The following is a 27,872-nucleotide window of genomic DNA, read 5'->3' as shown; positions in this document are numbered from 1 at the left end:
ACCCACCAGACTTCATCGTCCACTACCCCTGCTTGGTCACTCTAGTCTAGTTCCTTAGGCCTCCTTGTTGTTCCATGAAAAGTCCAAGCAAACTGGACCTTGGCACTTGCCTTTTCTTCTGCTTGGAATGATTTTCCATTAAATATCTGCATGGCTCACTACTGCATCCTTTTCAAGTCTTTGCTCAAATGTTACCTCGGTGAGGGCTTCCACGACAGCCCTGTTTAAAATAGTGTCCCAGGGGCACATGACTCAATTGGTAGAGCACGTGACACTTAATCTTGGGGTTGTGAGTTCAAACCCTACATTGGGCGTAGAGATTACTCAAAAAATAAATAAAAATAATAAAAATAAAATAAAATAAAATAGTGTCCCAACCTAGCATTCTTTATCTTCTGTCTTTGCTTCGTTTTTCTCTTCATGGTTCTTATTACATCCTGGAATACTATGACGATACATCTTGTCATATATAGTGTTTGTCTAATTGCTCTTTCTCTTCCTCTAGAATGAAGCTTTATGAGGGCAAGGACTTTTATCTGTTTTGTTCACAGATGTATTCCCAGTTCCTGGAACTCATACCAACGCACTTATTATGTTCTATATACTATTCTAAGCACTTTACATGTATTAACTAGTTTAGTCTTCACAACAATCCTATGAAGTAAGGATCTTTATGATCCTTACTTTAAAGACTAGAAAATGGAGGCACAGGTAAATTATTTAGCCCAAGGATGCATAGTAAACACATGGTAGTATTTTAATGAATACTTCTTTATGTTACTATAGTCCTCTGAAACATAAAATGGTGGAAATATATCATCACTGGGTCATGCAGAACTGGGTTTAAGTCTGGTATTTACTGGTTCAATGGCCACAGGGCAAGTTACTCAATTAACACTTCTGAGCCTCAGTTTCCTCATCCATAAATTCAAAATAATAATCCCCAACTTTTGGGACTCTCATGCAATTTGCTGAGATAGTTCTTGTAAAGCACTTGGCACAGTGCTTGGTACATAGTAAGCACTCAATAACTAACTGATAGCTGCTATGACGTGCAGGTTGGTTTAGAAGATTCGATTGGGTAGATTGATGTTCTTGAAAAATGTATGATAGTCACTCAGGCTCTGAGATCCTGCTTTCTTTTCATGGACAGGAGGCCACATATATTAATATACATCACATATGAGGCAATCTCATGTTTGGATAGCATGAAATAATTTTTCTGCTGTTAAAAAGCTCTGAGGGAGAAGTTTCTTCCAAATAGCCGAGAGGAGTGAATATTGATGATGACAACATTGGCAGGATTACTGAAGTTAATTGCTCCCTCAGAGAAATCTCTCTTGCTACCTTGCTCCAAAAAAGCAGAGGTGTGGAGCTTGAGAATTCTTAATGATCTTGGAGCACTCAGAGTAACTCATTTACTCATTTCTCACCTTTTGGAGGCAGAAGGGGAATCCCTGTTCCTCTGACTGAAAACCCTGAGGAAGGGAGAACTGAAGTGTCCTGCTGTCTCCAGGGCTCTGCTAGATGACACACCAATGGGTGGATAGCACAACTGACTCTGTGGACTTTGTTTAGTGAGAAACCGTAAGGCTCACAGAAATGGACTTTCACGTAACCCACTAATCCTGCAGTCCACTGTCCCTTAATTTAAATTTGATTGATTTTAATTGCATAGGAGGCGAAGACGTCTTCGTATGTTTTAAAAAAATCATATGAGTTTATATAATTTCATTTTTTCCTGTTCCTAACTTTGGGGACTTTGATTATGGCAGTTACTTGGATTTTTCTCTTTTCTTTCTCTTAGCATTGTTTTCTCACAATTCAATTATGCACATTTCTGTCTAAGAAAGAACAATTTCTCAGAGATGACAGATCATTAGTATGAATATAAAGAAAACCAAGTAATTTTTTTGGAGCAATGAGAATCACAGTGCTCCACCTTCCACATTCTTTCTTTATAAATGGCTTTAGAAGTGCCAGGATGACAGAATAGCATCTACTCTTGTGCGCATAGTAATTGGTGTTTGTTTTAGGCTTTATTAGAAACAGATGTCAATATCCCATGATAATACTTTTCATTTTTTTGCAGCTTTATAGAAGGAAGTCAGGGAGCCACTAAATGAGAGTGGTAACTCCCCATATCACTATTAATTAAGTAAATATAAAAAATGAATATTAGCTAGATAACAGATGCACATTTGAACAACATAGAAAGTAATACAATAGGATGTACAGATACAAGGAAGGCAAAGTTTGGCTTTGCAGAATCACGTCGCGGCTCAGGCTTTTTTAATGCAGTTGCCTTATTCAACGTACATATTGTGGGGTGATATTACAATAAAAGACATGGTTCAAAGTTCTCTGTACACATTCAGAGGGATTCTCTCAGAAGTGCAGAGATCATCTCTTATCTAATTCTGAATCTCTTCTGGGAATTGGCCACCATGGACAAAAATATACATGTTTTGGCTTGAAATAGAAGTTAATGATTCTCAGTATGACTTTGTTAATATACTTGGGTCAAGCACCAGACATAGAAAGATTTTTCTCTTTGCACTTGAGGAATTCAAGAACAATGCCACCTAGACCTGCATCCTAGAAGCATAAGCAGATTAAGATGACTATAAGTGAATACGTGGGCTTGACCACATTAATTTTTGCTAAAAATCAGATTTAACATTGAGTACTCCAACTGCTTCAAACTTATATCCCTCCTTTATTTCAAGACATTATTAAACTGTTTATCATTTGTATGGATTAAATTCAACAGAAAGATATATTTTCACATATACTAAGTAATGTGTTTATTTTATTTTTTTTTAAAGATTTTATTTATTTATTTGACAGAGAGCGAGACAGCCAGCGAGAGAGGGAACACAAGCAAGGGGAGTGGGAGAGGAAGAAGCAGGCTCCCAGCGGAGGAGCCTGATGTGGGGCTCGATCCCAGAACGCCGGGATCACGCCCTGAGCCGAAGGCAGACGCTTAACGACTGAGCCACCCAGGCGCCCCTAAGTAATGTGTTTAAACAACAGTCAACAAATAACTTTCTAGTAAGTAACACACTGTACAAAGGTAGGATTGCTGTTACTGTTATTACTTAGTGGCAGAAAGTGTAGATAATTAACTTTTACCATTAATGAAGTCTCTTGAAGATCAAGGACTTCCTAGGAGAGGCATGAAATGAGTCTCCAAGATTGTTTTTCCCTTAGAAATGTATATAAAATCTGGTACGTCTGCAGTAAGCTTATTACCTATTTTTTTCACGGTATTTTCAGTCTTTCAGGCAGAATATTTAAAATTGGTAGTGAGCAAAAAAGGGATAGTCAAACCATGAAATAGGAAAGACAACAGTTATGAGAAGTTCAGTAAAGTGGCCTCCGGGAAGTTGTCCAGCCTGGAATGGTTATATAAGTACAATGTACAAAAACTTGGTATGAGGACTAGCCATCACTAGAAAGTGAACTCACCTGGCCTAAGTTTCCATCAGCATGGTTGAAATCAAAGATTTGTTTCTGAAATCTACGGATGCCCACAAAATTTATTTTCTATTTTCTTGACAGTAAAACAAATGGAGCTTGTTAATATCTGCACTGGTGGAGAATTACAAGTACTTTTACTTGACTTCATATTCTGATCAGTGTTAACTCTCAGGACAGTTTATGGCTTTTCTATTGTCTGGTTATTTGTTTAAGGGCGGGAAAAATTTTGAAAGCACAGTGGGTTACTCATTTTCTTAATATTTTCAGTGTTTTCTTTCTTTCCCAATATTTAAACACTGTGGTAAAAATATACATAACATAAAATTTACCATCTTCACTACTTTAAGCGAACAGTTCAGGGGTATTAAGTACATTCATACTGTTGTGCAACCAGCACCACCATCTGTCTCCATAACTTTTCATCTTGCAAAACTGAAACTCTGTACCCATTAAACAATCGCTCTCTATCACCCTCACCCCCAGTCCCTGGCAATCACATGACATTCTTTTTTTTTTTTAAGGTTTTATTTATTTATTTGGGGGGGGGAGAAGGAGAGCACAAAGGGAGAATGAGAGGGAGAAGCAGACTTGCCACTGAGCAGACACCCCAGCGGGGGGCTTGATCCCAGGATCCTGACATGAAGACCTGAACTGAAGGCAGACGCTTAACCGACTGAACCATCCAAGTGCCCCAATCATCATTATTCTCACTAATGTTTTTTTTAATAGGATTTTTTAAAATAGAGAATTAGATGATTAAAAATATTATGTAAGATTTAAAAAATATGTCTCTTTAAGCACCCATACATATAATATCTGGGAAATAATTATGTTAGTAAATAATTTTCTGGTTCAGACTTTCCCAAGAAAGGGAAAAGTGGCTGCTTTCACACCACCAATAAGCTACTCTCAGACGCTGTGGAAACAAGTGGCTGAAGTGTCCATCAGTTCTCTTTTATCAGGACTTGGCTCCACTTACTCAAGAACTGAAGGTTTCCAAGTTTCCCCCACAACCAGCCTTCAAGGGTAACATGTTAACAGACTTGCAGGATCATAGACTTCTTTGCTACTTGCTTAAGGATAAAAAAATATATATATATATCATTTGCAAATGGGAAGTATGACAGCAATCAATCAAATAAATACCTCTAAATTTTAGGTCTCTTTATTATAAAAAATAAATCTGGTTTTCCAAATAAAAGCTCACTTTTATATTTATAAAACATCTGCGGGGCAGGCACTGTACTATGTGCCTTGAGGAACCCAAAAATGAATAGCTTTTATCATGTCTTCAAGGACCTTGGAATGAAAACTGATGACCATTGGGCATATCCACCCAGTGAGGCTATCACTTTCTCACCCATACAATGCCTTGATATGAACTTAATTAATCAAGCACAACTTTAAAAATTTTTAAGTAAAAAAAATTAAATTTTAAGTAGTAGTATGTGGGACGCCTGCGTGGCTCAGTTGGTTTAGTGTCCGATTCTTGATTTTGGCTCAGGTCACAATATCAGGGTCGTGGGATTGAGCCCTGTGTCAGGCTCTGCAATGATCGTGGAGCCTGCTTGAGATTCTCTCTCTGCCTCTCCCTCTGCCCACCCCACTTCCTGCTTTTGTGCACTCTCTCTCTTAAATAAATAAATAAGGTAGTATATTATTGTACAACCTGAATAACTCCCCCTGAGAGAAATTTCCAGAGCCCAGGCAGGCAGAATGCATGTCGTGCTACCATTCGTCCTTCCAATATCTATCTAGGCAAGGAAACAAAGCCAGAATGGCTCAGGCTTCTGAGAGAAGAAGGTGAGCAAGAGAAGCAATGTGAGGGGTTTGTTAGATTGTGATATTGGCCTCTATTACTCCCCTGAAGCCCTATTATACATTTACATTCTTGATGATCTCATGGTGAGTGGAGTACACTTTCCAGTACTTTGACTTTGGACTTGGTCTGGTGACTTGCTTTGACCAATGGTTTGTTAGTGGACATTATATGAGCGGAACTTGGAAATGCACTTGCACAGTTGGACTTGCCCTTTTTTAAAAAATTCCAAAAATTTCATGTCTTTGACCATAAGAAGAACAAGTTTGGGTCATCATTGGTCCAAGGAGGAAGAAAGATGTGGAGCAAACCTGAACTCATCTAAGCTGGGAGACCACCTCGGCCCAGTTCAGACAGGCCAAGCCTAGATCAGCCATATTTCAGTAAAACCTAAAGATGCATGAGCAAGAGCTTAATACTTGTTGTCTTTAAGGCATTCCAATTCATAGTTGTCTGTTATACGGCATTATTGTGACAACAGCTATTACCAACTGATGCTCAGAACATAGTCAAGAGTGGAGTGTGTGGTAGGTAATCTCCATGCGTGCAGATGAGGGTTTACGGAGGAGGGAGCTCTCCCCCACTGCTGCAGAACTCGGCTGGGGGATCTGAAATTCCCCTTTAGATGTGGTGTTCTTGTATAGTGTGCAACCTGAATGCCTACATGGGTGACTCTGCTGGTCTTGGCAACTAGGTTCTGGGAATTTCAAACTGCTCACAGTGGCTAAGGTAAAGAGGAATATAAGAAAACATCTAAGAACAAAGTATAGAGAAATAAGATATGTTGGCTTGCAGAGGAATTAAACTAGATAAGAGTTGGAAAAAAGAGCACAGGAAAGGCAAAGGGGAGAGAGAAGAGACACAAAATAATACTAACATGATGAGGTTTTCAATAAGTACGTGAAGAGTCAGACTTCCTTTATAAGGATTACATGTCAAGAAAATAAATACATACATCTTGAGTGCCTCCTGTGTATATTCCAAAAGTGAATGAGATACTATCTTTATTCTCTCTATAAAGACATCACTCCAATGTAGGAAGTGGTCACTTTTGTTAACCACAATCTGAACTCTCTACCTGAGAAGCAAACATGTGAGCTATATGGATCGGTTTTTATTAGTTGGAAAGGGCAACGTAAGACTTGGCGTGGGATATATGAGATTTTTCTAGTATATCGTCATTTGAACCGCCTGCTTTGATTAAAAGGCACACTCAAGGTTGTACTCAACTAGAGGGCATTCCCATTTTCAACGCAACTAGATAACTAGGTAACTTGATTTCAGGGAGTGAGGTACTATTTTTCCACATTTTGATGCTGTCTGTATATGATGGCCTTTTTCATCTTTTAGCTACTGCATAGAAATCAACTCATATAGGGCTTTAAAAAATTATTTTGGAAAAAATTTAGCCTTCATGAGCAAATGTGAAGATAGTACAGGGAGTTCCACATTTCTTGTCCAGCTTCCCCCAATGCTAACATCTCACACAACCATAGTACAATTATCAAAACTAAGAAATTAACCTTAAGACAATATCACTAACTAAACTATAGATCTTATTCAGATTTTGCCAGTGTTCCCACCAATATCCCTTTTCTGTTCCAGGATACATTCTAAGATCATGTAATGCATTGAGCTGTTACATCCCCTTAAGCCTCCTCCATCTGTTTGTCAGTGTTATTATGGGTTGAATTTGTGTCTCCCCATATACCCTGAATTCATTTGTTGAAGCCCTAAACTCCAGCACCTCAGAATGTGACTTTATTTGGAGATAGGGTCTTTTTAGAGGTAGTCAAGTTAAAATGGGGTCATTAGGATGGGTCTTAATCCAATATGACTGTTGTCCTCAGGAAAAGAGGAAGTGTGGACCCAGATGTGTACAGAGGGAAGATGATATGGAGACAGGAGAAGATGGCCATCTACAACCCAAGGACAGAAGCCTGGAACAGATCCTTCCCTCACAGCTCTCAGAAGGAAGCCACCCTGCTGACCTTGACCTCCAGCTTCTAGCCTCCAGAACTGTGAGACAATAAATTTCTGTTGCTTCCCCCAGTTTGTGGTAATTGGTTATGGCAACCCTAACAAACACACTCAGTCTTTCCTTATCTTTCGGGACCTTGACACTTTTGAAGAGTGTTATCTTGTAGAATGTCTCTCACTTTGGATTTGTCTGATGTTTTCTCATGGTTAGAATAAGGTTATGAATTTGGGGGAAGAATACTACAGAAATGATGTGTCTTTCTCTGTGCATCATGTCAGGGGACACATAACATTGATACATCCCATTGCTGCTGGTGGTGTCCCTGGTTAAGGGGGTGTATATCAGGTATCTGTCACTGTAAAGTTACTATATTTTCCCCTTTTTTAGTCAACAAATATTTTAAGGAAAACACTCAGGCTATGAAAACATCCTGTTTCTCTTTACACTTCCACTCAGTAATTTTAGCATTCATCTGTTGATCTAGCCTGTAAGTTATTACTGTGTGGTGTTTTACTGGTGATTTTCTATTTCTCTAATTTTTCTACATTTATTAGTTTCCTTCATTTCTTCTACCTTTATTATTTGGAATTGTACTGTAAGGAAGAATTGTCCCTTCTCCCCTCACTCTTTCATTTCTATCAGTATGTGCTTATCTTTACTTCATTCTTTTTTTTTTTTAATATTTACTTTATTCTTTGCGTTGTGCTCCAATACTTCCATTATTAGTTTTGCTGAAATGGTTCTAGCTGTGGCCATTGGGAGCTATTTCAAGTTGTCTCCTGGGTCTTTTTTCCTCAACCATGGTTTTTTTTTTTTTTTTTTTTGAGTGTTTCCTTATCCTCTGGCACAACGAGATGTTCTGGGCTTATCTAGTATTTTCCCTGTCCAGCCCTTCTCAAGGAACTTTGGCTTTTTTATAGGACAATGGTATTTCAAAATGATCTTCAACCTTTGTTTCAGGATGATAGATGCAGGTATTTTTAAATGTTTTATCATGAAAATTTTAAATGTACACAAAATAGAGAGACCGGTATAATAAACTCCCATGGATTCATCATCCAGTTTTGATAATGACTATGCCAATCCTATTTTTTATCATCTTCCATTTTTTTTCTCCCTGGAGTATTTGAAAAGAAATCCCCACTTCATGACATATTACCAATAAATATCCCAGTATCTAACTATCTTACCTAATGTATAAGTTCTTTTTAACAAAACACACCCACCACATTCTTACCACACTCAACAATCCATTCCTCAGTATCTAATACTCTACAGATTCATATTTCCCTATTTCAAAACTGTCATTTTATATTGGTATATTCAAATCAGGGCCCAAACCAGATTCACATGTAGTATTTGAACACTAGATTTCTTAAGTCTCTTTTAAGAAATAAGATAAAAATAAACAATGCTCCTTCCCAACCCCCATGCTTTAAAAAAATTTGATTTGTTAGAGAAACTGAATCACTGGTGTGTAGAATTTTACATTCTGTATTTGGGTGTCATTTAACTCATCCTTCGTTCTCCATATTTCCTGAAACTCAGTGGCTAGACCTAGAATATGGATTAGATTCAGGTTCGTTTCTCAGGTGAGACTCCTTCTTTGGCGGTGTTGCATGCTTACTTCATTGCCTGAGTACTTAAGGCTGGTTGACCCACTTTTAGTGATACTAAGATGGTTCAGTGGGTTCAAGTGGTATCAGCCTGGTCCTTTTGTTATAAAGTTCCCCATAAACTTTCCCCTAATGGTTTGAGCATTCACTGATAATTGTTGCCTAAATCCATTATTTCATTAGAAATTACAAAAATGGCAATTTTCAGATGTTCCAATGATGATAAATGAGAGCTTTAGTATTATGAAATTCATGGATTTATATATATATTTGCTGCATTTCGTTCTATTATAGTCATTTTCTTTGTTATGCTTAGATTTCTCCATCTTAGGCTAGTGGGAGCTACTTCAAGTTGGCTCCTTTGTCCTTTGGCTGATCCCAGTCATCTTTGATAGCTTGCTTTCTTCCTGGTGTATGAGGATGTCCCGTGTTCATCTTGCGCATTTGCTACTCCAAGCTTAGAATCAGTAGTTTCTTTAAGCAATCTGTATTCTTTTCAGTAAGAAATAGCATTTATAGATGACTCTTGAAAGCTAAGATGATCATTGCTCATGATGTCTTTGCTTCAAGGTCTCAGTGGACAAATCTAGAAAATGCATGCTTATTTTTTAAAAGATGAGTTTATATTAATATTTTCAGTTAAATTACTCCTTCAGGGTTTTAATTTCTTTGATTTTATTCTTATGTATTCTCTCTTTTAAGCTTGAAATCTCAGTTTCTAATGACATTAACATGATAACATATGCTTTTTATCTTACGATACTCGATACTTTCATAATTGTGTCAAAATAAATTACCAATATTACTAGTAATAATTAAACTTCAGAATATGGTTTAGATTCAGTGGACTTTAACAAGCATACATAGTCATGTGACCACCACCATAATTAAGGTATTTCTGAATATGCAAATGGACCATGACCAGATTACATGCTGGACTAGAACTCTGACCCATAACCTGCCCCAATCAGCTTGGGAAGCCAACCTAGTAGGTGCAATAACCAGTCCAGGAACTTAATCATCTTTTCACATGTTTAAGTGTCATTTGCAATTCTTAATGAAATGTTGGTTCATATCATTTTCCAATTTTTTAGCAAATTGCATTGTTGATCTTTTTTTAAAGGTTTATTTATTTATTTTAGAGACAGAGAAAGAGAGCAGGGGGGGCAGAGGGAGAGAGAGAGAAAAACTTAAGCAGACTCAGCACTAAGTGTGAAGCTGGATGTGGCGCTCGATTCCATGACCCTGAGATCATGACCTGAGCTGAAACCAAGAGTCGGACGCTAAACCAACTGAGCCACCCAGGTGTCTCTGCATTGTTGGTCTTTTTAACCCCTCAAGTTTAGGAGAACTCCATTTATGAAAACTATTAGTATATTGTTATAATTTGCATTTTTTCCAACTTTGTCATATGTTATTTGATTATTTATAGTATTTTTGCATGCAAAGTCTTTTAATATTTATGTAGTTAAATTCATCACTTTTTCTCTTTATTATTTCTGGATTTGAGTGATAGCTAGCAGTTTTTCCCAGTCTCAGTTTATAAAAAATTCACTCATGTTTTCTTCCAGTAGACTTCTAGTAGACTAAACGTAGTCCTTTTTTTTTAACAGCTTTATTGAGGTATAATTTACATACCATACAATTCACTCATTTAAAGTGTATAATTCGGTGACTTTTAGCATGTTATTTTTAATCATGATAAAATACGTATATAACATTAAATTTACCTTTTTGACCATTTTGTGAATGTACAATTTAGCAGTATTAATTACATGCACAATGTTGTGCAGCCATGACCACCATCTATTTCAAACATTTTTCTTCATCCCAAGCAGAAATTCTGTAACCATTCAGCAACAATTCCCCATTTTTGCTTCCTTCCAGCCCCGATAACCTCTTACCTACTTTCTGTTTCTGGATTTGCCTATTCTAGATATTTCATATAAGTAGAATCATACAATATTCGTTCTTTTGTGTCTGATATTTCACTTGGCATATTTTCAACATTCATCCATATTGTAGCATGTACCAGAACATCATTGCTTTTTACAGCAGGAAAATATTCCACTGTATGAATAGATTGCATTTAGTGTCTCCATTCATCTGTTTATGGATGCTCGGGTTGTTTCCATCTTTTGGCTGTTGTGAGTAATGCTGCAATGAATGCTAGTGTGCAAATATCTATTCAAGCCCCTGCTTTCAATTCCTTTGAGTACATATGTAGGAGTGGAATTGCTGGGTCATTTATTAATTCAGTGTTTAGCTTTTTGAGAAAATGTGAAACTGTTTTCTGCAGTGACTGTACCATTTTACATTCCCACCAACAATGTATAAGGGCTCCAGTCCTCCACATCTTGGATAATACTTGTTATTTTCTATTTTTGTTTTTGTTTTAAAGCCATCCTAGTAGGTGTGAAGTGGTATCTCATTGAGGTTTTAATATATTTCCCTGTGACTAATGATGTTGAGTATCTTATGCTTACTGATATCTTCTTTGGAGAAACATCTATTCAAGCCATTTTGAATTGGGTTGTTTGTCTTTTTGATGCTGAGTTGTAGGAGTTATTTATATATTCTGGGTATTAAATTCTTTTTTTTTTATTAATGATTTTTTATTATATTATGTTAGTCACCACACAGTACATCCCTGGGTATTAAATTCTTATCAGGTATATGACTTGAGAATATTTTCTCCCACTCTGTAGGGTTTTTTTTTTCTCACTTTCTTGATAATGTCTTTTGATACAAAAGCAGTTCTGATGAAGTCCAATCTATTTTTTCTTTTGTTGCTCATACTTCTGATTTCATAAGACTCTATTGCCAAGTTCAAGGTCCTGAAGATTTACTCTTATATTTTCTTCTAGGAATTTTATGGTGTCAGGTCTTACATTTAAGTCTTTAACCCATTTTAAGTCGATTTTTGTATATGGTGTAAGATAGGGGCTTCATTCCTTTGCTTGGGGATATCCAGTTGTCCAAGAACCATTTGTTGAAGAGATTATTCTTTCCTCTTTGAATGAATTTGGCACCCTTGTCAAAAATGGGTTGATCATAGATGTTTGGATTTATTTTTGAACTCTCAATTCCATCCTACTGGTCTATATGGCTAACCTTATGCCTGTACCACATTGTTTTGATTACTGTAGTTTTGTAGTGAGTTTTGAAATTGGAAGATGTGAGTCCTTCAGCTTTGTACTTCTGTTTCAAGATTGTTTGGCTATCCAAGAACCCTTGCAAGTCCATATGATTTTGAGGATCGACTTTTCCATTTCTGCTAAAAGTGTTGTTGGAATTTTAATAGAGATTGCACTGAATCTGTAGATTGCTTTGGGTAGTATAGACGTCTTGACAATATTAATTCTTCCTATCCATGAACACAGATGTTTTTCCGTTTGTTTAGGCCTTTCAAGATACTTGTTGATATTTTTTAGTAGAATACAAGTGTAGGCAAAACCATCCAGCTCCTTCCAAAGTTACCAACCAACTCATAGGCAAAAGTCCCAAATGTTGAATGATTGAATTAAAACACATTTCACTGCAATTCACAAAGCACCACTTTATTTTCATATAAATAATAGTCACTGATGAAGGGGAAAAACAAAATCACGACTATTGATATCTACCTAGGGAACCATTTTCATAGAACACTGTTGAAGGAACATGGTATACATCCTCAGAGTGGCAGGGGACACAGAGACAAGCACACTAGGTTGAAAGCGTAAAAGCATATTCTCATAAGAACCAAGCAATCCTTGTTGTTGGAGGACCAAATGGAATCATCATTAATGTAAGTAGAATCAAAGTTCACAATCTGTAAGTCCTTCTTAAGATATGCATGATTCAGCTTATTTACAGTTCGAGCAAAGGCATATTTAGAAGCACAACTATATGCTTCCAAACTGTACACTTTCTTGAAATGCAGATCAAAAAACGGATTGTCCTAGAAGAAAAAGAGAGACATGTTTTTGTTTGTAGCCAGGAAAGTAGCTGGATTTCCTGGGGATTCTCTCATATTCTCTTACATATGCTTATTGATTGTAAAGTATCAGTATCAAACGTATTTCTAAAATCTACAAATGAGCTTTCCAAAGCTATCTGCTCTAAACAAATTGCTTCTAAAGAGAACAATAATATGGAAGATTATTTTGGAAGCCTCTGTGATTTTTCAATTATTCAAATAAAACATGTCTCAGAATGCACAGTTATCAAGTCTTCCCAAAGTAGTGAGTTTGAGAGGATAAGTAGGGATGGAAAAAGAGAATAAACTCCCTTTACAGACTTCTGGAGGGGAGAAAAGATTTCTCCTTTTCTTTATTAGGAGGTTGGTCCCTTGTGCTATTCCAATGGTAGAATGGGGGGAATACAAGATGGCAAGATCAGCTTTTGGCATGCTATAGATCACCAGCTTGCTGACTTTGAAGTTAATAGCAAGGAATTATCTTTGATGTTAATAGCTGAGATCATGAATTCATTTGACTGAAACTGTCAAATTACTTAAGACTGCCTCTATTGATTGCTCTAGGTTCTTGCTATATTTCTAGTGGAGGTGTTTTGAGAAAAAGTGGACAGCAAACCTCCTCAAGGTCCTATAAGTTAAAATAATAATAATTGCTGTTACTAAGAGCAGTAACAACAATGCCTAGCATTTATAAAATGCTTTTCAGTTTACAAAATGCTTCTACATTCATTAACAGCCTAACCCCTAACTCTTTTTGAGGGTAGACGTTTTGAATTATTTATCTCTGTGTTCCTAGTGCTTATCCATGACTACTAAGTTCTCAACAATTGTGTGTTGAACTGATCAGAAGTAGTCCTATAGAAAGAGAGGTAGAGGTAAACGTTGCCCTAAATGACAAGGAGGTGGAGAGAGACCAAACCAGACTATTAATAATTTGTTACCAGGTAGTGTGTAAACATTTTACGCAAACAGCTTATGCATTTGCAATTTCTCTTTTAAATAGGAAAATTCTTGCAGGATGCAGGAAAAAGAACATGAGTTTTGAAGTTAGATAACCATTTTGAATCTCTGATGCAACTATGGGCAAAGTACTTATATGATCTGACCTTCACTTTTCTCCTCATTTTAGATACGGTTGCTATGAAATTTACATGAGATTAATTATAAAAACAGCATGTGTAGAGTTTAATAAATAATAGCTCTTTTTTCCCAAATCTGTCCCCAAAGATTGATACTGGTGTTAATACTACCTTGCTTCACACCATTAAATTAAAAAAAACAAAACAAAACCAACAACAATGCTTTCAAACAAGAATGTACAAAAGTGATGTGATTTTTAAATGCAGTGTTCCCTTGAGCCACGCCTTACAAAATTTTTCCTGGCTGTCATAATTGCAGCTTGAAAGACACTTCTGCAGGAAATTTCAGTAAAAGGAAATCACACCCATTTCATCACCACATATTAATCATGCTCTTTATATAGTTTTCTCACTAAAACATTGGCTCCTTATCCTGTAGATAATATCCATTATGTCTTTGAGATACTCAGAGAGGATTACTTTTCTCGTTAGCCTAATAAATGAAGCCTGAGCAGGCATGCATATAGAATACAAGTGCCTCCTTCCCTCTCTTTCTCTCCCCCTCCCTTCTCTCGATCTTTCTTTCATAGAATCCTAGAGCTAGAAGGGGGTCTCATGGATCACTCAGTGATCTCTTGTTTATGACTGGGATAATAGTTTCCAGGGAGGTGGAGCCCAGGTCACACGTGTAGTTGTTGGCAGAGCCAGGATAAGAACCGAGATCTCAATCAACCCAGCCCGATGTTTTGCTACACTGCCTGCCCTCCTGGTATACCACATCACTCTCCAAGTCCCCGGTCCTTTTGATTTCTGCTTTATAGATTGACTTCAATTTCAATTTCATTCCATTTTAAAGTTGACAACTCTCTGGCTCAAAATTGTTCTATTTAAAACCGTATCATTGCTGTTGAGAAAAATATAATAAATGCTGACTTCTGAGGATTCAATTCCAAGAGAGAGGAGACAGAAATTCCCAGAACAACTGGGATATTTTCATTTCATCCACAGAAAATAAATCTTTAAAAGAACTGTACTTTAGATATTATAGGTTTTTTTCTGGCAGTTTAGTATTTTAGATCCTAAAGTGGGGATGAGAAAATTAGAAATGCTCAATTTCTCTTTTGTATCTAGTTCACTATCAAAGATGATGATCTTCAATGGGAAAGGGAAGAATCAACAAGGTTGGGATGGAATTAAGGCCAGGAAGGCGAGTAGAAAATAGAGCACAGCGAGCTGCTTCCAGGGAATCTAAGTTGACAGCCTTGCTGAATACAACCCCGGGCACTGACCAAGCTTGTAGAAAATCATTACGACATCAGTAATATTTGAGAACTTGAGAGAAAAATAAGAAAAGGAAAATGGGCCAAAAAAGAAGCAGGGATGGTTAATTTGTGAAACTAGATTAGTGAACTTGACATTGATTTTTTTTTAAAAAATATTTCTTTTATTTATTAAACAAGACAGTAAGAGAGAGAGAAGTTGAATATATTATCAGAAAAATGCTATGTGAGTACTCAGGGGAAAAAAAGCAATGAAATCCAGCATGCTTTCACCAAGAAGTCATGCCAAACATACCAAATTTTTAAAATAGGATTGATTCCTAGGTAATGTCAAGATAATAACAGGTAGCATATATTGATTTCAGTGAAGATCATAAGGGCAAAATTCAGGTATCCAGACTAGATAATTAAGTAAATAAGTAAGTAAAGTAGAATTAAGTGCTTATGTCTGTCTATTTCACCACTGTATCTTCAGAGCCTAGCAGAACCTGATATACCACAAATTCTGAAGGAATGAATGAGTGAATGAATGAATGAATGAATGAATTTGTAGAGATGTTAAACAAGCAGTCCAAAGAAGACAAATTAATAGATTTCTGGGTAAAGTCTAGCTCCACTACTGAATAGCTTTGTGACCTTGGGCAAGTCAATAATCTCTTTGAGTTTCGTTTTCCTCATCTGTAAATTGGAAGTAATAACAGAATCTAATTCTATAGGGTTTTGTGATGATTATGTGAAATTATATATGAAAAGAGCTTCATGTGGTTCCTGGCATCTGATAAGAGTTTACTAAGTGTGAGATGGTAGCAGGGAGAGGTATTACAAGTGGTGGTAATAGTAACATACCAATTACCTAGAGGTTACCCAGATGGCACTTAGCTCTGCCTGCTTCATCATTTTTATTATTGACTTGAATCAAGTCCTACATGTTGTGCTCATTAAATTTGCATTATACTACAGTGAATACTAAAAAATCAAATATTAAAAGAGCTGGTAGGTGGGAATAATAAGCCAAACTAAGACTACAGTATTCACTAGGATTAAGAATAAATACATCGACATGGATGGAACTGGAGGGGATTATGCTAAGTGAAATAAGTCAAGCAGAGAGAGACAATTATCATATGGTTTCACTCATATGTGGAACATAAGGAATAGCGCGGAGGACCACAGGGGAAGGGAGGGAAAACGGAATGGGAAGAAATCAGAGAGGGATATAAACCACGAGAGACTCTGGATTCCAGGAACGAAACTGAGGATTACAGAAGGGAGGGGGTGAGAGGATGGGGTAACCGAGTGATGGGTATTAAGGAGGACACACGTGGTGATGAGCACTGGGTTTACATGCAACTAATGAATCATTGAACACTACATCAAAAACTAATGATGTACTATATGTTAGCTAATTGAACATAATAATAAAAAACGAATAAATAAGCTTAAATTCTAATTGATCCAACAAAAACACAAATACTTACTGAATGCTTAATACCTATAAGGCAGAAGGCTACAATAAGGGATGAAAAGTCATTTCAGTTTTTTAGGACATTTCCATCCAGAGGAGAGATAGAGTAAGCCAAAAATTGCAGTTTGTAGAAATACGTCTGTAACTTACATCCACAATGCAATGGGGGGTCTTGGGGAAGGGAAACATGAGTAGGATTTTACCCAATGGGGAATCTGGGAATGGGGTGAGAGATGGAGGTGACTGGGCATTTCAGACCTCAAGTGTCAGTAGTTAAGCACTGTGTATATACACAGTTTAGGGGGGAATGACCAGAAATAAAGGAGCCAGATCACCAAAAGCCCTAATTTAAATTTTATTCTATGTAAGTAGAGACTATGACAGATCAGATTAAACGGTAATAGAGGCACAAAAGACCTGAGGTTTCAGGTAAGTGTTTAATAGAACTAAAGAATTCAGATCAAAGGAAATACAAACCAGTCACACTAATTCTAAATGATTGTATTTAATTCTGAAAAGCTGGAGCATTCCAGGGGAGAGAAAACAGTGCAGTGAGGGTGTTGAAGCAATGTCATGGGAAAGAAATCACAATGCTACTACCTCTTAGCATTTGTATTGTTCTATCATATTATCTTATTTGATCTTCATATGAAAGTTATTTAAAGAAAGAAATGGGTACATTTAACCTAGAAAAGAGAAAACTTGAGGGAACATTGTAATCATCTTCAAATATTAGAAAGGCTGCTATGTGAAAGTAGGATTGGATTTTTTTCTAAGTTGCTCCAAATGGCAAAACCAGGACTGATGGGTGGATGTGAAGCAGATTTTTGGTGAAACATAGCAGGAAATTAAAAAATAAAGTATGGCAATTCAGAAATTGAATGGACTTCCTCACATGATAATGAGTTCCCCATCGGTGGACAAGTTCAAGAGAAGACTGAGAAAACCACTAGTCAAGTGGTCAAGTGGAGAGATTGGCAAATATACCCTTCCTCCGCCCCCGCCCCTTTCAACTCTAAGGTTGTAGGATTTCCAAGAGTTACATGGTTTTTCTGGAGGATTAAATGGCTAACAAACAGATGTTTGAAGAAGATGAGGAAGGAATCCCCAAAATTTAATGGAGGAACTTAGGGTGGGGAGAGGATGGTGGTGGAAGCATCACATAAAGTTTTAGGATTGACTGGCAGATCATGTTTAACCTGTTCAGAATCCCCTGGGAAAGATGCTTTTAAATTTAATAGACAAAAATTCAAACTTCAACTCAGAAAAATGGAACAAAAACCCCAGTGGATTATTCCAGCAGAAAAACCCATAGCACTTAAGAGCAATATGTCATCTTAACACTTAGTATATGCCAAGAATAATATGAAGTAAGATATTGAACACAAAGATTTCTAGCATATTGATCCCACATCTCCCTTACAAAACATTACACTTACGGTATCTGCTTCTTTTCCATCAATCATCTGCAGATCGTTCAGAGACCACTTTTTTGTTACTTCATATTTTTCATCTAAACCTATTCTGTAGTGTTTCACCATAATTATTTTTACTTCTTCATTTTTGGTCACTGCAGGGCAGAAAAACATTTAATTTACATAAACTCTTAGAAGGTAATAAATTATTCATCAAGTTATACTTTTTATACTTTTCAGTATTTATGTACCTCCTTTTCATAGAACAGGTTTGAGCCTACACTCTATCTGTACCCCAGTGATGAACCCTGATGTATCTGAACCCTCATGAGTATGCCCCCTAATTTGCTCCACATGTTAACTTCCTTTCTGCTGTGATTGTGGCGACATCCTGCCGTGGAAATGTCTGTCAGATGGAGCGCTGAGCTCTGTGCTTTCAGCTATGAGCTTTGTGGTGGAGAGTGGGGTTCAACTCACGGCAGGAAATAAGAGGCTTAGCATTCGCATACAGTCAGTGCCGAAGTATTTACCAGAACAAATTGGAATTTTTTTTTTAAGATTTTATTTATTTATTTGACAGGGATAGAGACAGCCAGTGAGAGAGGGAACACAAGCAGGGGGAGTGGGAGAGGAAGAGGCAGGCTCATAGTGGAGGAGCCTCATGTGGGGCTCGATCCCACAACGCCGGGATCACGCCCTGAGCCGAAGGCAGACGCTTAACCGCTGTGCCACCCAGGCGCCCCCAAATTGGAATTTTAATTTATGACAATATGGAAAGTGAGGTCAGGAAAGCAAACAGCTCTGCTCACGCAGCAACGCAGTGTTGAAGAGGGACCAGTACGAAGACTACGCCGCATGCTTTCTTTTAAAGTTGCTGTGAGATGTTTGATGTAGAAGTGCTTGCATCGCAGCTACTGTTGACCTGTTTGGTATTGTTGGAGATTTTTATTCTTCTTTAGCATGTCTCCAAATTTTAGCTTTCAAAATGTGCCATCAAGACAAAAGGCTTTAGTACCATACCTTGATACTAGGGCATGGGAAGAATCATTGCTTATTTGATGTGAATAAAAGGAGGGAAATAATTTCCTGGCCTTAAAATCTTTGTCTCATGTGAACACATCAGAAGCATCAACATTTTATGTTAGAGCTCCTGGATTGAAAATTATCAATGAATTAATAAAGGAGTATTTGATGAGCATCTGCTATTTATCTGATAGAGCTATTACAGATGCCAGAGGGAATACAAGTATGAGACATGGTCCCTGGCCTCTAGAAACTATGGTTTTGTTGAGGAGACAATGCTCACACACAAGTCACATAAAATATATAGTGATGGTATATAATGGCATATGGTATATTATACAATGGTATATAGGTATATTATAAAGAGGTGGCAGTGGGAGTTGAATATCTGAAAGCTTCTTTCAAGATAGATGATGTCACTTAGAAAGTTGCAAACTGGTTCTGTCCTTTCAGAGTGAGACTGGAATTTGTCTTTGAGGAGCTCTCTTTTGGTTCTAGAAAGTGCCACTTTGGCCTGTCCTCTTGATTAAGAAGATATAAAACAGTACATTATGATATAATCATAACTCTAGATAAACAATGTGCAGCAGACTATATGTTCAACAGGAGTTCTGAGGAGGGAGAGGATTGGAATAGTTAAGGAAGGAATTCTGGGAGAAATAGAATTTGAGATAGGATTTAAATTAGTCCTGTTTGGGACGGCAGGGATGATACTGAAAGCACTTCTAGGTGAAAGACAGCATGAGGAAATGGATGACAATAGAAACAACCTCACCAATAGAATTAGAGCAAGTGGACTGTGTGGATTGGTTGGTGATAGGATACGGCGGGCAATAGAATTAACTAGGGTGAGAAGATTGTGAACAGGTGTTCAGTGAAAGCTCACACAGTAATACATATTCAATAAGTCTCTTTCCTCCTTGAACCAGAGGCTAGTACGGTGGTGCCTTGTTAAAGGAGTATTTTTCTGGGAGCAGTGATGCACAAGATACATTGGAGAAGGAAAAAAAGCAGCGCTGCAGATCGCTGCAGAAGGCAGTGTGGCTTAGGGGGCTCTGGCTTTAGACAGTTTGGATTCAAATCATGACACCGCTCCTTACAGTGTGGTTTGAATAAACTACCCCATGTCCAGAGAGATTAAACTTCCATTCGCTCAAGTTGTAAAGCGCACATCAGAGTTCTACACTCATGGGGTGTAAAGATTAAAGATAAAGTAGATAGATGAGGTAGGATAGTGCCTGGATTGCAGTAAGTGGTAAAGTAGTTTATTTTGTTTGTTTTAAGAGGCTGTTGTTATAATCTAGGTACAGTATGTGGGCAATGGAATAGACGTGGCAAATCTAAGTAAGATTTCAAATGAGGCATTGACAACACTGGATGGAAACCCGAACAGGAGAGTATGGACAGTGAGCTGGTTGGACAGAATAACGAGGTTAGCTTTTGACATTCAGACAAGGTGTCCATAAACGATCTCAGAAAAGGAGATGGAAATGTATAGTTTAGGAGCGGAGATACGGACTTAGGATTTTTCTGTGTGGACAGGTTTCCAAGACCAAGTTTATAGGGAAAAGAGCAGAGGAAAGAGGCGAGACAGAGCGGAGAAGAAAAAGGTGTGAGCAGAGAGGTCTGAGAAGGCGCCGCGGGAAGAGGCAAGCCCAACAATGCAATGCTATGGATATCAAGAGGACAGGGAATTTAAAAAATTGGAGACCATCCCACGAAGTCACTTTGTTGGGTAAAGCAGAGTTCAGACCTGGCACTGAATCAGACTTGGGGAATGTCATTGATTTCTTTCGATGGCAGTTTCTCTGGAATGGTGAGGGTAGAAGACAACTTGCAGAGGACTCCTTCATGCACTAATACTGAGTGCGTACTGTGTGCCACTTCCTGAGTTAGGTAGGATTAGAACAAGAAACAGGAAGAGACTAAAAGCTATGAGTTAGATCACACATTCCAAGAATTTGGAAGAGGAGGGATCGTGTATTCTGGAAGACGAAGGGAGTGATTGAAGAGCATGTCCTTGAAAGGACACAGAACAGAAGATACTAACTCGGCATCAACAAACTGGCTCAGAGTCTGTGAGCCTCCAAAAATTGGTGAGTTTCTGCTTATGCACATTTCTCCAGCTCTAAGAAAGGTCCATTTCCGCTGGGCTAGATGTTAGCTTTGGGAAGAGGAAAGGATTAGAAAGGAAGCCATTAGGATGGTGTGTTGACGTGGAGGCAGAGTTGATTCTGTCAGACTTCATAAGGATAAGATCTTGGAGGCTGTTTCTTCCACCACGAGGCAGTTGTGTCTGTTCAGACAAAGGCTCTACCCCAGAACAAAAGGACAATGTTCTTGTTCTGACTCGCTGTCTCACTTGCTATTTTGGGTGTGGGAGAGGATGGGTATGTGGAGAAAGAACTGGATGCTATATGAAAATGTAATTTGAAGCAAAGTCCACTGCTTCATCTACATGTTATGGTAGTCAGCCAATTGCCTATAGGCCCACTGATTCATTTCATTAATTTGATAAATTTTTGAGTTCCCCTTTTGTACAAAGCCCTGTGCTAGGCAGGAAAACAATGAATTCCCATAAGGCACCATTCCTGCTCTCACTGAGATTACAGGGAGTAGGGGCTCAGGAAGAAAACACAAGATCCCAGTGCCGTGAATGAGGAACAGACAGGGTAATATAGGAAAATGGAGAAGGGACATCTTCTTCCAACTGGTGGGGTCAGGGAGAGCTTCTTGGAACGGGGTAATCTGAGTTGCAAAGGGCAGTGGGAGTTAACAGAATAAAGAAAGGAGTAGAGGAGGTTCTGGAACAGCATGTGTACAAAAGCATGAAGTACTTGATCCTTTTGAGTCGTGATAGGTACTTGGTATTGTTGGCATGAGGTGCGAGGGTAGATAGGTGGTAGGAAGCAGGTAAGGCAGGAGGTAGTTCCTGAAGGGTCCAGAATGCTAGACTAAGGAGTTCAAATGCTATCCTAAAAGTTAGGTGTGTGTGGAGGGGTCACTAGGGGGGAGGGTTGTTGCTGAAGGATTTTAAGTAATAGGCTGAGCTTTAAATTCTAGGAAGATTTCTTGAGCAATTCTATAAAGGATAGAAAGAGATGTTAAGAAGGTAGGACCTACCAGTTATCAAGTTTTCTTACATTAATGATTACTGTCCCACTAACACCAAACTAAGAAAACAAACACCCTTTAAACGCCAACCTTTTGATACAATGATGCAGCACAGAGACAATGCAGACTCTTTAATTTGGCAAAAGCAGCCTCCTCTGGAGTCAAGGAGGCTCCAAGAATTGTCCTTAGCCAAGAGTCAAAGAAGTCTACTCACGCTGGAGTGGACCCAATCTCTAATTTTCACGCTTGGGCTCTGCTGCCTGCTAAAATTAAATGGCCATGTCCACATTAATGCAGTGGCAAAATGGAAACTTATCACATTGTCTTAAAACAGAAATGTGTTTATATAGTCAAAGTGTTAGAGAGTTGGTTTCAGTAACATCAGAGGTGCCGTTATATAATTGTTTAGTGAGTAATATCTATAGACTCAGGGAATTTCAAAACAACCTGCTCCCATATTAATAGTTGAGTTAGCATTTTCAGAATTACAATCTCAACTTCATGCGCACCATTTATTTTCACTTTAAATTTCAAAAGAAACACTCATTAATAACTGCCTCTATTACCATGATAAAACAGTCACTATAATTCTTAAAACTAAATGGAAAGAAGGCTGATTAATTGAACCAATATGATTTTGCAGAATAAAGAAAAAACAATAGCTCACAAATGAACTATACAGAAATGCTTTAAACAAATGACTGCTATTTTACAGTCTTAATATTACATAATTGTTTTCATCATTGAAATTAAATAATATGAAAAAACTACCATGAGATATCAAAGATAGGAAGGCTCAGTGAAAATGTTTCAATGTATCAGTGATATCTTGGGGTCATTGAGAATGTTATTATTGATTTCATTAAAAAAGCAATTTTCAAATCATTTTTTTTTCTAGAAATATTTTTATAAAATCCATTTTGGGGCTATACTGAGCACTGTAGATTGAATGTTTGTGTCCCCCCAAAGTTCATTTTTGAAATCCTAGCCCCCACAGTGATGGTATTAGGAGGTGGGGACATTGGGAAGGTGATGTAGCATTAGTACCCTTATGAAAAGATTCCAGAGAAATCCCTTGCCCTTTCCACCATGTAAGGTTACAGGAAGATGGTGGTCTCTGAGGAAGTGGTCCTAACCAGACACTGAATCTACTGGGGCCATGATCTGGGACTTCCCAGTTTCCAAAACTGTGAGATATAAATGTTTGTTGTTTATAAGGCACCCAGACCCTAATATTTTGTTTCTTTTTCTTGCTAATTTATTCTTATTTAATATTTTCACTCTTATCATTTTTCCTGTAAATGGTTTGACAAAATTGTTAGATTCCCTGGTTCACAGAGAAGCTCTGTTCTGACATTAAAATGTAATATGTGTGGATAATTTATACACACAGTTTTCATAATTCTAGAAAATAACATTTATTTTAAAATTAATATTTATGAATGAAAAATGCTTTTCTAAATATATGAGAATACTTAATATAATCCGTATCTGAATATGCACATAATTTATATTTATAAAATATGTAATAAAATATCTCAATTTTCATTATATATTAAATATAATATTTATATATGTTTAGTGTCTATTTTATTTTATTATAAATATTTATAGTATATACTATTTATACAAATACATTTCAGCATTTTTTCACAGTAAATATATTTTTCTATACATTTAAAATATATAACCATACCTTTTATTTCATTTCTTTGGAACATAATTTATGGTTTTATGGCTTGGGTTTTTTTTCCTGGTTAGGATTTAACAGGAGAGAACTACGTGCAAATGCAGGTGTTATTATTTCTATTACAGTGATGCCAACACTGAGGCCAGAGAGGTTAATTATCTTGCCCCAAATTTCGCAGCTGGTGGGTAGACAGATCTGTCTGATTGTGAACATTCCAGGGTCCATTCTACCATGCCCTGCTACTTCCCATTCAATTATGGTGAATGCTGGATATACTATTTCAAGTTCTTCAGAATTTCTTTAATTTGTTTGCACTCATTGCACAATGACTTATCCCTTTCTAGTGCCCGCATAAAATAGGACTCCTCTATCTTCTGTAAGAATATGCTGCTTTTAACTGACAGGGATAACAATGTTCTAGGCTAGGGGAAGCTAATCCCAAGGAGAAATGACCATGCAAATTGAGTTGGGAGGAGACTAAGGTGCCAGGAAATCCTCAATGTGAATCCTATCAAAATACAGAGAGGGAGATAGGGTTTATGACATCTGATTTTTTACATCAATCAGGTGAAATACCAAGTTAACAGTAAATCACAATCATCTGGTTGTGAGATCAACCCCTGCAAAAGACAGATTCTGATCAGATAAGTAGAAAATTTAACTTATCTAAACTTATCTTCTTTAGTTTGAAAAATGCCTGATGGAATTCAGCCAGTCTAGCCTTCAATTCTTACAAATTTAGAATTGCTAGATTGTAGGATATAAAGAGAAAATTGTAACCATGAGTCTCTATTCTGTGAAGGTGGCCAACATTCAAAATTTGGAGTTACTTGCCTCAATAATTGTGATATGACCTGTTTGATTCCTATCAATAGAAATCTTCTGAGTAAAGCATGATCAAAGATTAAGGTCTATCAATCATCACACTGACTTCATTTTAAATTACCATTCTGCCTAAATGTATTTGAAAGGGTCATAAGGGGATGTTACATTTAGGGAAAGTGCTCTCAAATTGATGGATGTGATATAAAGAAGTTATGAAAAATTAGGAATACGTATGACTTATAATGTTAACTTTTATCTGGAATATCACAGTCTTGCTTTCTCTTCACATCTGAGAGGACCTTGTTTTTTGTTTTTCTTCCTTCTTACAGAAGAGAATCATTGAATTTTACTAATGAAAGCGGTCACCTACTCTACTTGGTCATTTTTCAGATGAGAAAATTGAACCCTAAAGAGGTCGCCTTCATACATGTTATGAATGTTAACCCCTTGACCTTCTGATTCTTGTTAAAAGGATTCAGGTGATTTATGAAAAAAGACAGCAGGTAACCCCAGCCCACAGTACCTTTCTCAGAACTCAAGGACAATAGAAAAAAAGACATTATCCATTTCCAAAAGTTTAATTCTAGGGGACTTTTTTTTTTCATGCCAGATAAGACAAGTTTAGTTAATTATATAATTGGAGAGAGGAATTAAAATATATTTGGTAAGTTAGACATTGTTCAGATTATTTTATTTTTATAAGTTTTAAAAAAAAATCCTTGTATACTAATGTTACATAAAGAGTAATTAACTTTATAAAGAGGGTCATGATAGGAATAAAATGATTAAGTAGTAATGTTGAAATAAGCATCATCTCTAATATATTAAGTCAAAATACAGTGATTTTGTGGTTAGGATACAATATGGTTTCTAAAATTATTTCATTTGACTTTTTCCCATAATTTGATTTCTTTCTTTTTCCTGGCCAATTAAGTTTTTTATCTTGCTGATATGCCAAGTCCTCATACTTTGTATTTATATGCAGCAACATACGCTAGGTAAAGTATTAGATAAATATTACTATGCTTATTATTGAGTAAATACTGTTCTTATTAGGAATGATAGAATTTTAAAAAAATTCTTAGCACTTTATTTAAGGCTGTCTACTTCCCTTATAGTACTCCATCTTGACAACTTTAGAGAGTCCTTCTGAGGCAATTATAAGGAAGAGAATTATAATAAGTTGTTTTCTGAAGATGCTATGAAAAGAAAGTCCACAATGAACACTTAGAGTTTCTGAGCTCTTTCCTCCTAAGCCCCTGAGAAGTAGTAAAAGGCATGGACTGGGAAAAGGGAATGTTATATATTAAATTCAATAATGGCACACACATTCTGTCTAAATTCACAAACATGGCAGTTTAGGCAAATCATAATTAAGCGCAAAAGCCTATTCCCCCGTACAGACAATTTTCATGAATTTTAAGAACATGAGGGAAAATCTGTATTTTGGTTAAGTAGTTTAGAGAGCAGCCCCTTATCCTTAAAGTTCCATCTTCATGAACTAATTTCTACGATTAAAGTATTGTTACTGTAAGCATACTTCCTAGAAGAGAAAGAATTTTTAGAAGATCATTTCTCTTTTCAAAATAAACCATAAGGAAGTCTAAAGAAGCCCTGAGAAGAAAATCTAAGGTCTTTTTTTCCTTCCTAGCATGAAAAAGGAAACTCTCCTAGTTGTCCAGGCTGGTTGGGAATAGAGCTGTATAACCCAATTCTCCAGTGTATTTAAAAATATACAGAAAGCTCTCTGTTGAATTTCTAAAAATGAGCTCTTACACTTGAAGATTGCATACCGTGCAAGTGAATTAAATAAACGATTGGAGACAAAATCATCAAAGCAGGAAAATCTGAACAATTAACCCAAACATTCTTATTACGATATTATTTCTCTGTCTTCCATTTTAGCACCGAAAATAAAATCCCGTGAAATCCAAATTCCTAAACTTGGCATAGTTAAACTCTATCCAGAGATAACACGTGCTGTTATTACTCAGGAAAATAAATATAAACATGTCCTTCCACCACCCACACCTCTTGGAGTGATTTACATTTTGAAGTGATAACAGAAAGAACAGATTACCTGACACACAGAGGTAATACCTGTCCTGGACCGAGAACTCGATTTCAATAAACTCGTACAGATTCTGCGAGAGTGGCTTAAACAGTTTCTTCTCCAAGTCCTCCTTTACCAATGATGACATTTCCTCCAGTTCCACTTGGCCTGATGTCTTGGCTCAAGATCACCCTTGCTCTCCTTTAGCCCCCTTGATTTCTTGTTGGGGTGTGCGCCGCCCAGCCCTCGTTCCCTTAACTTCTCATTCCCAGCCAGACCCAGGCTCCGGGAGCGGTCGCGCGGTCAGACCCCTCACTGCGGTGTGTGCCCAGGGGCAGCGGCGGCGGCCAAAATCCCGCAGCAGCACTCGCCCCGCCGTCACTCCTTAGCATCCAGGCTCAAGGAGGCTGCTCTCTGGAGCTCTCCTGTGGTTTGCTGATGGGGAGCACATTTCTGAACACCGGCAGCCGCTCTACTTGTGGAGTCCCTTGGTTATTTAGTCTAGTAGCCTTTTCCCTTTCGCGTCCCTCTGCAGAGGAAGACCACTGCCTCTGCTTGATTCCATTATATAAATCAGCTGTCTGGCTCTATCGATTGGGATCATCTTCCACTAAGAACTTTGCTGTCATCGGCAGGAGACAAAGCACCAGTGCCCACTGCTCGCTCCTGACACTTCCAACAAGTCTCCTTCTCCCCGCCCCCCCCCCCCCCCCCCCCCCCGCAATTCATCAGACCTTTGCTTCTGTGAGAGTCACCACAAATTCCTGGGTCCAAATTATTTTTTAGATGGGCTCACTTTGATGTTGTTTATTCTCCTACTCACAAAGGAAAATGTACTAGGTATCTTCTGGGGCGAAGCTTTCTTTTGTTTCTTGGGAGGGTGAATTTTCTATTCCCCAAGGAATTTATAATCTGATAGAGATGAGAACACCATAATCATTAGCATGAATGTTTAAAAGTGGTAAATGGCACGAAAGAAAAGGGAACATAGAAAAGATATTTGTACCTGAAAAGTACCAGAGGAAGTGCTATAGGAGAAGATCTATCTAGAGCTTGAAGAATGAGTGA

At 37.4% G+C, this 27,872-nt stretch overlaps 1 protein-coding gene across 1 annotated transcript; it reads right to left on the bottom strand.

Moving 5' to 3' along the window:
- Window positions 1-12,575: 12,575 nt before the first annotated feature.
- On the bottom strand, window positions 12,576-27,107 carry EXOC1L (exocyst complex component 1 like). Its single transcript, XM_026508682.4, has 3 exons — window positions 26,832-27,107; window positions 18,124-18,254; window positions 12,576-12,842 (listed from the first exon to the last, which is right to left on the bottom strand). Exons 1-3 carry the CDS (start codon window positions 26,950-26,952, stop codon window positions 12,576-12,578), a joined length of 519 nt encoding a protein of 172 aa, XP_026364467.2. The 5' UTR covers window positions 26,953-27,107.
- Window positions 27,108-27,872: the final 765 nt, after the last annotated feature.

The sequence above is a fragment of the Ursus arctos genome, unplaced genomic scaffold, assembly GCF_023065955.2.
Source record: "Ursus arctos isolate Adak ecotype North America unplaced genomic scaffold, UrsArc2.0 scaffold_9, whole genome shotgun sequence".
Lineage (NCBI taxonomy): Eukaryota > Metazoa > Chordata > Mammalia > Carnivora > Ursidae > Ursus > Ursus arctos.
Note: the sequence above shows the minus strand (reverse complement) of the source record. Positions and strands in the feature narration are given on the sequence as shown.

What these genes read in the sequence shown, in the direction of transcription:
- EXOC1L (XM_026508682.4), bottom strand. Translation starts at nt 26,952, where the DNA reads ATGTCATCATTGGTAAAGGAGGACTTGGAGAAGAAACTGTTTAAGCCA. An exon ending in GTATTACCTCTGTGTGTCAG is followed by an intron (nt 18,255 to 26,831) that starts GTAATCTGTTCT and finishes TCTGCCCTGCAG; the next exon opens with TGACCAAAAATGAAGAAGTA. An exon ending in ATGGAAAAGAAGCAGATACC is followed by an intron (nt 12,843 to 18,123) that starts GTAAGTGTAATG and finishes TTTTTCTTCTAG; the next exon opens with GACAATCCGTTTTTTGATCT.